The sequence below is a fragment of the Mirounga angustirostris genome, unplaced genomic scaffold, assembly GCF_029215605.1.
Source record: "Mirounga angustirostris isolate CCGP_5_RB_7025 unplaced genomic scaffold, mMirAng1.0.hap1 SCAF_6, whole genome shotgun sequence".
NCBI lineage: Eukaryota > Metazoa > Chordata > Mammalia > Carnivora > Phocidae > Mirounga > Mirounga angustirostris.
The window spans coordinates 124,864,536-124,876,190 of record NW_026991714.1 but is presented as its reverse complement, the minus strand read 5'-3'; the positions used below and the strand labels follow the sequence as shown (position 1 = coordinate 124,876,190).

The 11,655-nt window shown below is 55.8% G+C and overlaps 2 protein-coding genes across 5 annotated transcripts in view; one reads left to right on the top strand and one right to left on the bottom strand.

The window, feature by feature from the left end:
- Positions 1-299: 299 nt before the first annotated feature.
- Positions 300-6,184, top strand: SFRP5 (secreted frizzled related protein 5). Its single transcript, XM_045878575.3, has 3 exons — positions 300-895; positions 2,598-2,675; positions 4,203-6,184. Exons 1-3 carry the CDS (start codon positions 373-375, stop codon positions 4,547-4,549), a joined length of 948 nt encoding a protein of 315 aa, XP_045734531.2. The 5' UTR covers positions 300-372; the 3' UTR covers positions 4,550-6,184.
- ZFYVE27 (zinc finger FYVE-type containing 27) overlaps positions 2,775-11,655 on the bottom strand; it is a 31,240-nt gene continuing 22,359 nt past the window's right edge. For all 4 annotated transcript variants that reach the window (XR_010412538.1, XM_064595126.1, XM_064595125.1 and 1 more), the window contains one exon: positions 2,775-3,260. Coding sequence is in view for 3 of the 4 variants with exons in the window: in XM_064595126.1 (XP_064451196.1) it covers positions 3,136-3,260 (125 nt within the window). In the remaining variant the exon portion in view is untranslated. The remainder of the gene's footprint in view (positions 3,261-11,655) is intronic.

Below are 11,655 nucleotides of genomic sequence, written 5' to 3'. Positions count from 1 at the left end.
AGGTGAGGGAGCCCCTGGGAGAGGCTCAAGGCGAGCCCGGCGCTGAGGCAGGGCAGCTGGTGCGCGGGAGAGGGGCGCACGAGCCGGGGCAGGACGCGCGGGAAACAACGGGAGGGGCCGAGGGGGCCTCCACCTCGCCTCCCCGCCTGGGCCCGCGGGCGGGGGTGGGGGGGCGGGCGGCTGGAGATTGGCTGGGGCGCGCGGCGAGGCCGGGGCCGGAGCCCTGAGGTGGGAGGTGCCAGGATCACTCGGTGCGCCCGGGAGCGGAGCGAAGGCTGCCACCACTCGGGCCACCTCGGCGGTGGCGGCGGCGGCTGCAGGGGAGCGGCGGGGCGGCGGGCGCACTCCGGGCAGCTGGGGACGCCGCGCACCATGCAGGCGGCGGCGGGGGGCGCGCGGGCGGCCGCGCTGGCGCTGCTGCTGGGGGCGCTGCAAGGCGCGCCGGCGCGCGTCCAGGACTACGACTACTACGGCTGGCAGGCGGAGCCGCTGCACGGGCGCGCGTACTCCAAGCCGCCGCAGTGCCTCGACATCCCCGCCGACCTGCCGCTCTGCCACACCGTGGGCTACAAGCGCATGCGGCTGCCCAACCTGCTGGAGCACGAGAGCCTGGCCGAGGTGAAGCAGCAGGCGAGCAGCTGGCTGCCGCTGCTGGCCAAGCGCTGCCACTCGGACACGCAGGTCTTCCTCTGCTCTCTCTTCGCGCCCGTCTGCCTCGACCGGCCCATCTACCCATGCCGCTCGCTGTGCGAGGCCGTGCGCGCCGGCTGCGCGCCGCTCATGGAGGCCTACGGCTTCCCCTGGCCCGAGATGCTGCACTGCCACAAGTTCCCTCTGGACAACGACCTCTGCATCACTATGCAGTTCGGACACCTGCCTGCCACCGCACCTCCAGGTAGCTCCGCCGCCGCCCCCGTGCGCTCGGACGCCCCGGGTGCCAGCGAGGCCCCCGGAGGTGCCACCCCCTTACACACACGCGCGCGCGCACACACACACACACAGCCTTTGCTCAGCCCTGCATGCCCCGAGAATTGCAACTCCCCCCCCCACCCCAGCCTTCCAGCCTACCTATACACACACACCCCATTTTCTGTACCTAGGAACCCTAAATTCTCCCACTCGCTTCCCCAATCCGCCCAGATTGGGAGACCTTCGGGTAAAGCTCAGTGCAGAAGAAAGAGCAGACTGCCAGGCTCTGCCACTGAAAAGGAGCCCTTAGGAGTTGCTTAACTTTGAGCCTCAGTTTTTCCATAAGTAACATAGGAAGTGAGCTCAGGTTCCAGAAACCTGTGAGATCCTCAGTGCCACCTCCCACCCACCCCAAGACCCATTACCCCTAATTCCTCCTCGGTCTCAGCCTCCCTTCACTGTGCACCCCCCACCCCCAAATGCCAAACTCCTTGCAAACAGAGTAAGCCTGAGCTGGGCACCAGACAGGAGAATAAAAAGTGGCACTGAGAGGTTTTGTCTGGGCAGTTGATTCAAGAGTCTAAGGAGCCCCTGATGCTGGGACTCCCCCGAGGGGCAGCGCTGCTTTCCCATTTTCCCATCTGACCGGACCCCCAAAAAGCAACTGGACTCCACCACACGCTACCCACCCACCGACCCAGGTCTAACTTCATCCACACAGCCCTTGGTCCTACACCCCCATGTCCCTCCTGAGAGTCAGTTGGGTTGGGGTCCTGTGACTGGGGAGTGTTCTTGGGTTGGAAATGGGACCAGGAAGCAGGGGAGAGAGCCAGTTCAAGCAGAGACGGTCCCTAGCAGGGATCCCGGCATGGTTCCTTTCCTGGTTTTCTTGGAAGCCACATATTAACAGCCTGGAAGGCAAGAAGTCCTGGGCTCGGGCTCGGAATCCCACCAGGCCCTGCCCTCTCTGAAACCCGCTTTCCCCTGTGATGGGGGCGCCCACCCGGAGGCAGAGATACAGTACAGAGCGCAGGTGCTGTGTGGTGGCCTGAGAACCAGAGGCAGCCTGAAGTGTTTGTGTGGCTAACAATAAAACTGAGAATATTTCATATAAAAATTAAGAGTTTGGGCTTCCCTTGAAAAACCAAAAGTTCTGGCAATGTCAAGCTGCCCACCTTAGAGGCTGATGCTCTTCAGTTTACCACAGTCCCTACCCTGCCACCTGCCGGGACCCTGTGTGCCTAGGAAGACCCTGCAGATACCCCCATCCCAGCACTAGCCTGGGAGTCACAAATCCTGAGTTCTAAGCTCAGTTCACAATAGTACTGCAGACCTGGGTACCACTCTGGGCCTCAGTTTTCTTTTAATAATACCTACTTCATAGGCTGAGGACTAAATGAAACAAAGTTTAGAAGACGACAACGCACATCATGGTGGCAGTTGCCAGGGTCATGGAGCAATTGTGCCCACGGGGGCACTTTTGTCCCCGTGCAACCTTGTCTCTTTTGGAACCTCACAACTACTCAGTGAGCACCGTTACCATCATCCCATTTCCTGATGAGAGTGGAGGCTTGGCAGGGGGAGGTGGCTCCTCAGTGGGGTAAGCCCGTACTCTTGAGTGGCTTTTCGGACTCCGATGCCCTCATCAGCCTCCCCTCATCAGACCCCACCCCTGCTTCTCTCTTCAGTGACCAAGATCTGTGCCCAGTGTGAGATGGAGCACAGTGCCGACGGCCTCATGGAGCAGATGTGTTCCAGCGACTTCGGTGAGTGTGAAGCCCACGTGGCCACTGCCCCAATTCCTCTCCTCCTTGACACACACACACACACACACACACAACAAACACCCATGTCCACAACCATCATAGTGAATACTAACAGTTTTTGCATCATGGGTCCCTTTTAGAATCTGATCATGACCATGAACCATCTGGCCAAAGAAATGCACCTCATTTTGCAGGTCATCCCAGGGGCTTCAGAAGCCCCTCAAGGCCATGGTCCATGGGCCCCCAAACCAACCCCTGGCCAAGGCTCCTGCAGCCCTCCCTCGGCACCTGCCAAGAGAGGGGCCTCCAGGGCTGGATTCTCTTTGGGAGAAGCAAGCTAAGCCTGGAGATGGATGGGGGCGTCAGGGAAAGAGCTGGGCCCCAGGATGGAAGTGCAGCACCCTCGTCCCTGGGCACCTCTGCGTGGTACCCGATGCACCTCTGGCCAGGGGAGCTGCGGTCACTTGTCCCACGCCTTCATGCTGGAGCCTCTCCATTCCTGGGACAGTGAGCCAAGTCTAATCAGGACCACACGAGCCGGCATGTGGCCTTTGCCAAGCTGGCTGCTGTTTTGTCTTAGCCTCCCTGTTTGTAAAAAAGAGATCGCAATGAAATCCTTACTTTGGTCTTTTATGTCATTAGTCTGTTTGGAAAGAGAATACTCCTATTGCAAGGCGTGTGTGTGTGTGTGTGTGTGTGTGTAAAGAGAATACTCCTATTGCAAGGCATGTGTGTGTGTGTAAAGAGAATACTCCTATTGCAAGGCGTGTGTGTGTGTGTGTGTGTGTCCAAGAGAGAAAAAGAGAGTGGGTAAGGGGAGAAAGAGAGAGATTGAAAGAGATTTTACAACAATTTCCTTCCCTGGGTGAACAGAGTCATTCTCTGGTATCTCCCTGGTTGCTCACAGAGATGGGGATCCAGAGGCCTGAAGGGAGAGACTAGCCTTAGTGACCCCCCAAGTTCCAGACTCCCAATCCCCAACTGTACTAGGCTCTCTACAGCCACCTTGTGTGCCCTGGCTGGTCACCCCGACCCCACTCTGGCCTTCAAGCACCTCCCCCACCCCCACCCTCCAGACACACCACAGACATACTCTCCTACATGAACCACACAGCACCGAACAGCACACTCCCACCCATACTGTACAGTCTCACACAGATTACAGTGGTGTGTTCACACCAGCAAGAGCTGGTTGCGCGCATGCTGCTCAACCCAGCGCTCTGTGATGCGGTGGGCCATGGTGGGGGGGCATTCACCCCCACGGAAACCAGCACATGCCACAGAGCAGAACCCCTCCCCAGGGCCAGCTGTCAAACATTTACCAGCCCACCCTATCACTGCTACACACACACACACACACACACACACACACACAGCCAGAAATCCCATTTGGATCCCATGATCCCAGGGATCATGAAGTCTACCACCCCAAGGCCCAGGCACCAACTGGGGGCCCAAGAGCATCCTGAGCAAACCTGCCCGTTCTCACCCTGTCCCTCTGTCTCCCCCCTCGGCACACACACACAGTGGTTAAAATGCGCATCAAGGAGATCAAGATAGAGAATGGGGACCGGAAGCTGATTGGAGCCCAGAAAAAGAAGCAGCTACTCAAGCCAGGCCCCCTGAAGCGCAAGGACACCAAGAGGCTGGTGCTGCACATGAAGAGCGGTGCCAGCTGCCCCTGCCCACAGCTGGACAGCCTGACCGGCAGCTTCCTGCTCATGGGCCGCCAAGTGGACGGACAGCTGCTGCTTATGGCCGTCTACCGCTGGGACAAGAAGAATAAGGAGATGAAGTTCGCGGTGAAATTCATGTTCTCCTACCCCTGCTCCCTCTACTACCCCTTCTTCTATGGGGCCGCTGAACCCCACTGAAGGGCTCTCCTCCCTGCCCACTGCAGCCAGCTGTGCCTTGCCCTCTCCCCATCCCTGGGGCACTCTCTCTTCCTGCCCACTTGGCCTCACCCCTACTCCCAGGCTGACTCAGCCCCTGCCTAAGTGGTTTCATGCAGCGTCGTTACCAGCACAGGCCCTAAGAAATGGGCATGGAGCCTGAGGTGTCCATAACTGGGGGGTTCTGGGGTCCCTGGGGACTTCTCTTAGGAGCAAGGCTTTCTCATTTGGGAAGGAACCCAGGGTTTTGGAAAGTAGGTGGAGGAGAGAGCAAGGGAAGCGTGGAGGGGCTCTGAGCAGTCTGAGGAGGCAGATTCCCAAGCAGACCATGGTGTCAGCTCCCCTCTGTTGGTGGTGAGGCCTTGCCTTGAAGAGGAAAAGTCTCAGTATTAGGCTGAGCTATTTGGGGGACAGTTCCCTACCCCCACTGCCCACTCATGTCATCGTAGTCCCCCAGAGGAGAGGCATTAGGGTCACAGTGCCCTCCAGCCACAGTTCCCCACCTTCCCCATCTCTTACCCTTTCCCTTCCTGCTAGACTGGAGAGAAGCCCAGCCCAGACCCCCTCCCAGAGGCTGCTTTTTGGGGTTCGGCCCTCAGCCTCCACATGTCCCTGTTACCCTGATGATAAGTTATCACCACCACTGCAAGGCCACAGGTACTAGATCTGACGCAGACAAGGTTTGGTTTCTAATGTTTTTAAGTTTTTAATTAAATCAAAAAAACAACAGTTGGTTTCGACTAGGTTCTTTCTTTGTCAGCTGGTCCCCAAAGGTGGGCAGAGGGAGGTTCAGAAAGGACTTTTAGAAAGAGGCCCTTGTCCTAATCCACGGCCTGTCCACACAGACATACTTGCAATGCCCATGTTCTTGTAGGATCCCCTGAGAGCACAGGGTGAGGATCACCCTTCTCATCCCCATCACCCAGTGAGGAATGGAGACGACCGTCCCTTTGTTCCTGAAGAGGGAGAGAGACGCCGAGATCCCCAGCCTTCTCCCACAGTCAGAAGGCTCCCACAGTCCTGCAGCATGTCCCTGACACTGCATGCTCCTCGGATCCCAAGAAGCCTGGGCCACAGGGAACTACCCTGAAGAGCCAAGGGCCTAAACGTGTCAACTCCTACCCCTTTGGCACTCAGACCGCCCTGGGCACTGGTCCCAACCTGCAGGGAAGGATGGGGTCGACCTGTGCCACAGGGGCCAGAGGAGCAGCACCCCCAGGAGCCGGTCAGAAACACATACTAGGCCTACTGTATCAGAAACCGCATTTTAACACATAGAACTTCAAATCATCTACAGAGCTTTTCCAAAATAGGGACCCCACTCTACACCAAATAAATTGGAATCTCTGGAGGGGGCTCAGAAATCTGAATCTTCTAGATGTTCCCTGGGGTGGTATGCAGCCTGGGTTGAAAACCTCGATCTAGGGGCACCTGGGTGGCTCAGTCGGTTAAGCGGCTGCCTTCTGCTCGGGTCCTGATCCCAGGGTCCTGGGATCGAGCCCCACATCTGGCTCTCTGCTTGGTTTGGCAGGTAGTCTGCTTCTCTCTCTCCCTCTGCCTCCCCACCCCACCCTGGCTTGTGCTCTCACTCACTTTCTCCCAAATAAATAAATAAAATCTTAAAAAAAAAGGAAAGAAAACCTCGATCTACATAAGCCAACAGCTGAGGCAGGAGAAGGGTCAGGGGCTGAGATGACCTCAGGCTGGAAGGATCTTGGTCCTGCATACCAGGAAGGAAGCAGCTATTGTAACTGAGGGCTTCTTCAGCGAGTTCAGAGCAGATGGTGCTGCTACCTGGAGCTGAATGGGGCAGGGAGGGGAGAAGGCCTGAAATGGAGGCAACAGGCTCCTGCCACTCAAATGTCCAGCATTTGGAAGGGGTGGTGCCAGGAAGGAGACCCGGGGGTTTGTCAGCAGATGCTGAAGGACAGGGCAGATGTACCCAGAGCAGGGGTCTGGGGACACCCCCAGAGCAGCTTTCCTCACCAGCGAGGGTCCAGCTGCCAAGTCCAGTCAAGGCTTCCTGCTCCTCCAAGACAATGCAGCCGCATTCTCTTGTGAGGACTTGGCTTCCAGGGCTCTCCGAGAAGCACGCTGCCACAGAGAATCAAGAAAGGCCAAAGGGCCCAAATTCTGCTTTGGGGCCAGTGCGAGCTAACAGGTGGTCTGACAGCCTGCCCATAAATCACCTCCCTGGGCATGCAGGTGGCCTCACCACAGGTCAGGAGCAGCAGAGGCCTGCTTGTTTCTCCTCAACTCTGAGGGAGCCACCGCCGCCCACCCTCACCCAAAGCCTGCCCAGCCCACCTGTTCCCTGAATCTGCCCCTTGTCTCCCAGCCTCCTACTCCAACCAAATATTTATGGACACTTCTATGGTCAACCAGGACCAGGGATTATTTTTCCACTGAACACACAGGACTCCAGCTACTTCTGGCAGAAGCACAATACTGACCTCTGTCAGGTGCTGGCAGCCAGGGAGATGGAGCAGGCAGGAGAGAGACTCCCCTCGCGCATCCCGGGAAGCCCCAGTAAGACAGTCCTCAGCCACCCCCGACACAGGGGTCAAGCTCTGCTCTATATGTCGGCTCTGTCCCCAACATCTGCTGTCAGATCCCCGCAGCAGTCTCTTCCTAGGACCAAGAAGAATCCTCCCCAAAACAAGGGGAGCCCCCACAAGGCCTGAGACCACCTTTCATTTCCTTTGGTCACAACACGCTCCCTCCCTCCCAGCCAGTCTGGAGACAGACAGCTGGTGCTGCCCAGCGAGCATCTGGGGAACGATGCATCTGACAGAAACCCCAAGAAACAGTGGGGCTTCTCCACACCAGAGTCTGGAGACAGCCAGGCACGAGGTCCAAGTCCCAGACTCATTCTGTCTTCCAGCTCTACCAGGGGGTGGCTTCTGTTCTCATGGTTACAGTGCGCCCTCCTCCACACTTCTAACCACAGTCCAGGCAGCAGGGCAGGGAAGGAGAGCAAAAACAGCGTGTCAGCTGCCTCTGGCCCTTTTGATCAGGAAAACAGTAATTTCCCAACAAAGTCCCACCTGGTAGATTTCCACTTTTAGCTCACCGGCCAGAACGAAGTCACATGGCCACTCCTAGTTGCAAGGGAGCAGAGGAAGTCAGGTGTTTCAGTTGGGTACAAAATCAGAGTTCTGATAAAGAACAGAAAAGATCTGGGGTGGGCTGCTAAATACTCAAGATCAGGGGGTGCCTGGGTGGCTCAGTCAGTTAAGCATCTGACTTTTCATTTCGGCTCAGTTCATGATTTCATGGTCATGAGACTGAGCCCCGCATAGGGCTCCACGCCCAGCTGGGAGTCTGCTTCTCTCCCTCCGTCTCTGTCCCTCCCCCAATCTAAAAAATAAATAAATCTTAAAAAAAAAATACTCAGGATCAGGTGAAAAGAGGTAGTAGAGCCCAGTTTGAATTCCAATACTGTAACTTAGTGACCATGTGACACTGGGAACACTGCCCAACTATAAAATGGAGTAATAATGTCTATTTCACAGGGTGGCTGAGTGTTCAGTGGGGAAACATATGAAAAGTTCCTGGAACCAGTGCCCAGCATTTAGAAGATATTCATTAAATGGTAATGAGTATTTTTACTAACCTAAGGCCTTAACCTGGCTAGCATGGTGCCTTGCACATAACAGTACATTCCTAACTGATTTGTTAACTAAGAAACGCTACTGGCAGGAAGGTAGGGAAGAGACAGGAACATCTCACCTAAAACCCAGAGTTGTTACTTTCAAGATAGAACCTACATTTGGCATTTTACTTCAGAAAATACATCCCCAGAGGGTATGTAAGCTAACAGAGAGGAGAAGACATATAATACTAGAATAAATATCAAGCTCATGCTGGGTGGCAGGCACTACTCCAAGCACTCTGGCTGGTATTCTTATTTTTTTCTTTTTAAAGATTTTTATTTATTTTACTGGGGGGGGGGTAGAGAGTGAGCAAGCACACCCATATGAGAGGGGAGGGGCAGAGGGAGAGAGAATCCTCAAGCAGACCCTGTGCTGAGTGTAGAGCCCGATGTGGGGCTCAATCTCACGACCCTGAGATCATGACCTGAGCTGGATACTCAACCGAGCTACCCAGGCGCCCCTCACTCTGGTATTCTAATTTAAGCCTGCCAACAGCCCTTTTTAACGATGAGGAAGCTGAGGTTCAGAGAGGTTAATGAGCTTATTGAAGGACACACAGCTTGTACGTAAGAGTGGTACTAGAATTTGACCCCGGGCTCTTAACTACTATACTACTGCCTGCAGGGGACAAAGCCAAGGTGGCGGGGGGAGACAGACTATCTGCCACCCTGCCTCGCAGGAAGAATTCTGGGAGCCCTGCTCAGAGCCCACACCAAGGGCCCTGTCAGCAGCAGGGGAGCCAACCTCAGAATGCGGCTTTTCTCCTGCCCCAAAGCAGCCCACCCCTGACCCCCTCCTCCCCTCTCAGCTCCATCAGCATCCAGGCTCTTGAGCCCCACAAAGGAAGCTCACAACCCACAACTGTTTAGTTGGCTGTAATCCTGGCTAAAGTTCACTCCTTGGGAAATCCAACGTGGGGGGTGGTTGCTGCTGGAATGTATGTGGCTGGGACCCAGTACCCCAGCCCAGACAGCAGGCTCTGCTGGGGCCCTGAAGAAAGCAGGCAGCCTGGGGAATACGGAATCCCCAACCCCCAGCTGTGCCAAAGAATGGAATGTGCTGCTCTGGGGTGCTGAAACAGACCCAAACAAGGGAGGTGGTACTGGTGGGGGGAGCTCCTGCCACAAGGCTGCCTCTGTTCCTCTGGAGGCTGAACCCACTTTGCTAGGGCTCGGGATGGGCAGGCCCCTCCTATTAGCTCAGTGGCTCAGAAGATCCTGGAGCTAGTGGGGGCGAGGCAGAACAGAGGGGAGGGTGACAGCCAGGATTGTATGTTCACCCAAAGTTTCTCTGATAAGGCCTCTACAAGCACCCCTGGCACAATTCACAGCCTGCCTCCATGGCTTACTAGCTGCCTGACCTCAGGCATGTTACGTAACCTCTCCAGGCCTTCATTTTACTCATCAGTTAAATGGAGTTAATAACAGAACCTAGCTTTTGGGATTGTCATGAGGTTTAAATGACACGCTCAGCATGTTGCCTGGCACAGTGCTCAATAAATGTAGGTGTTGGGACGCCTGGGTGGCTCAGTGGCTCAGTCAATTAAGTGTCTGCCTTCGGCTCAGGTCATGATCCTGGGGTCCTGGGATGGAGTTCCGCATTGGGCTCCTTGCTGAGCATGGGGCCTGCTTCTCCCTCTGCCTGCAGCTCTCCCTGCTCATGCTCTTTCTCTCTCTGACAAAATCTTTAAAAAGTAATAAAATAAAATAACATCCAAGATATGAAATAAAATAAAACAAAAGTAGGTGTTATCATGGTCTTAGAGCCAGCCACCAGCTATAAGATAGACGCTGGAGCCATGGCCTCTCAAAAGGGGTACCTCGAAGGTTCCATGGAGACAGGGCATGAAAATGGAGCTTTGTTGGGCTTGAGCCCTGAGGGCCAGGAGATCAACGACTACAAATCCTGAAGACCCCAGAAACCAGGACCAGTGCAAAGTCTGCCAGGGCTCACCACAGATTGCTCCCCATCCCTACCAAACCTCAGAAAGATCAACAGAGCCCTCAACTCAAGCCAGGCTGTGGGAGCTGGCTGCCCGTCCCAAGTCTGCCCCAATGGGTACCAGAGCTGGAGCAAAACCTGGCTACTATTCCTCCCAATGGGTTCCTGAGAGCAAACTGGGGGCATCTTTTAAACCAGGCATCCAATTCTACTATGAAGAGTCTGTCCTCCAGGCCACCTCGCATTCAGTCCTCTCCACACTGTGGACCCCAGCCAGCTGCAAGACATAACCCAACCGCCGTGGCTTCATTTTCCCACTGCGACCTGCACTTGAAAGTTGTCCCTCCCCGGCCTGCTCTCACTGAGGCCCTCACACACAATGTAAAGGGACAAAGAGGTGGCCCCCTGGCTTCCCTTCGGTGGGAAGACCCAGCCAAGACCCGATGATAAAACCCAAGTTTCCCAAGCCCCAAAATCCCATGTTCCAAAGGCTATGCGTGGTACAGACTACTTCACCAACACTACGCATCGTTTTTGTTTTCCGAAAATAATACTGTCTCTGCTTTTTCAAACTACACTTTGGCCTCAGATGCTTTCCTGAGTAATAGTCTAAGATGAGTCTCTGGTTTAAAAAAACAACAAACAAAAAACAAACACTGTGCTAAGCCATCCAGGACAGAGCTGTCTTGTCCCTAAGAGTGCCAGGATGGCAGTAACAGGTTGGCCTTTGGGGAGCACTTCCTGTGCTCCAGGCACCGTGCTCCATGCCTCGAATGGATGGTCTCGCTTACTCCTCACGGCAGCCCTCTAAGGGAGACAGCGCTATTACGCCCATTTTACAGAGGAAAGCAGCACAGAAAGGCCTGGGGGCAATGCCCCTGTGGAAACTCGCTTCAGCGCGGCTACGCTGATGGGAGAGGTTGGCCAAGTGTGGGGCCGGCCACAGCACTGCCTATTTCTTACTGCCCACAGACTCTCGCTGGCTAACACAGGCCGCTCCTGCTGAGGAAGGCCCATCCTCTCACGCCGTGGGGAACACACCTCTTCAAACAGATGTGGTGTCCCCCCTGGAGTGAGGCACCGGCCGGGATGATCTCTGAGCAGCCTTCCAGCTGAGCTACCCATGACACACGCCACCCACGAAAGTGCAAGCGCAGCCCCGGCTGCCTCTGCCCTAGGCCTGTGCCATCACTGCTGTCCCCCTCCCCCGCCACCTTTACTGCTCCTCTGGACCCCGGCTGCTGAGGCCACTCTGCTACTTTTTAAAGTGAACACAGTCTTCTGTAAAAACTGCCAGGAAAAGGTCCTGGCTGCTCCCCTGCCTCTCGAGGCCCCTCGGAGCTGCTAGGGCTCCCCCTTACTAGGGGAAGTTCCCGAGCTAGGCAGAATCCCATCCTGGACCAGGCCACGGCCTCTGTGAGCTGCGCATGCATGGAGCCATGAGAACATGGCTGCAACCTAACCTCAGCTCTGACGCAGGGTCTCTCCTGC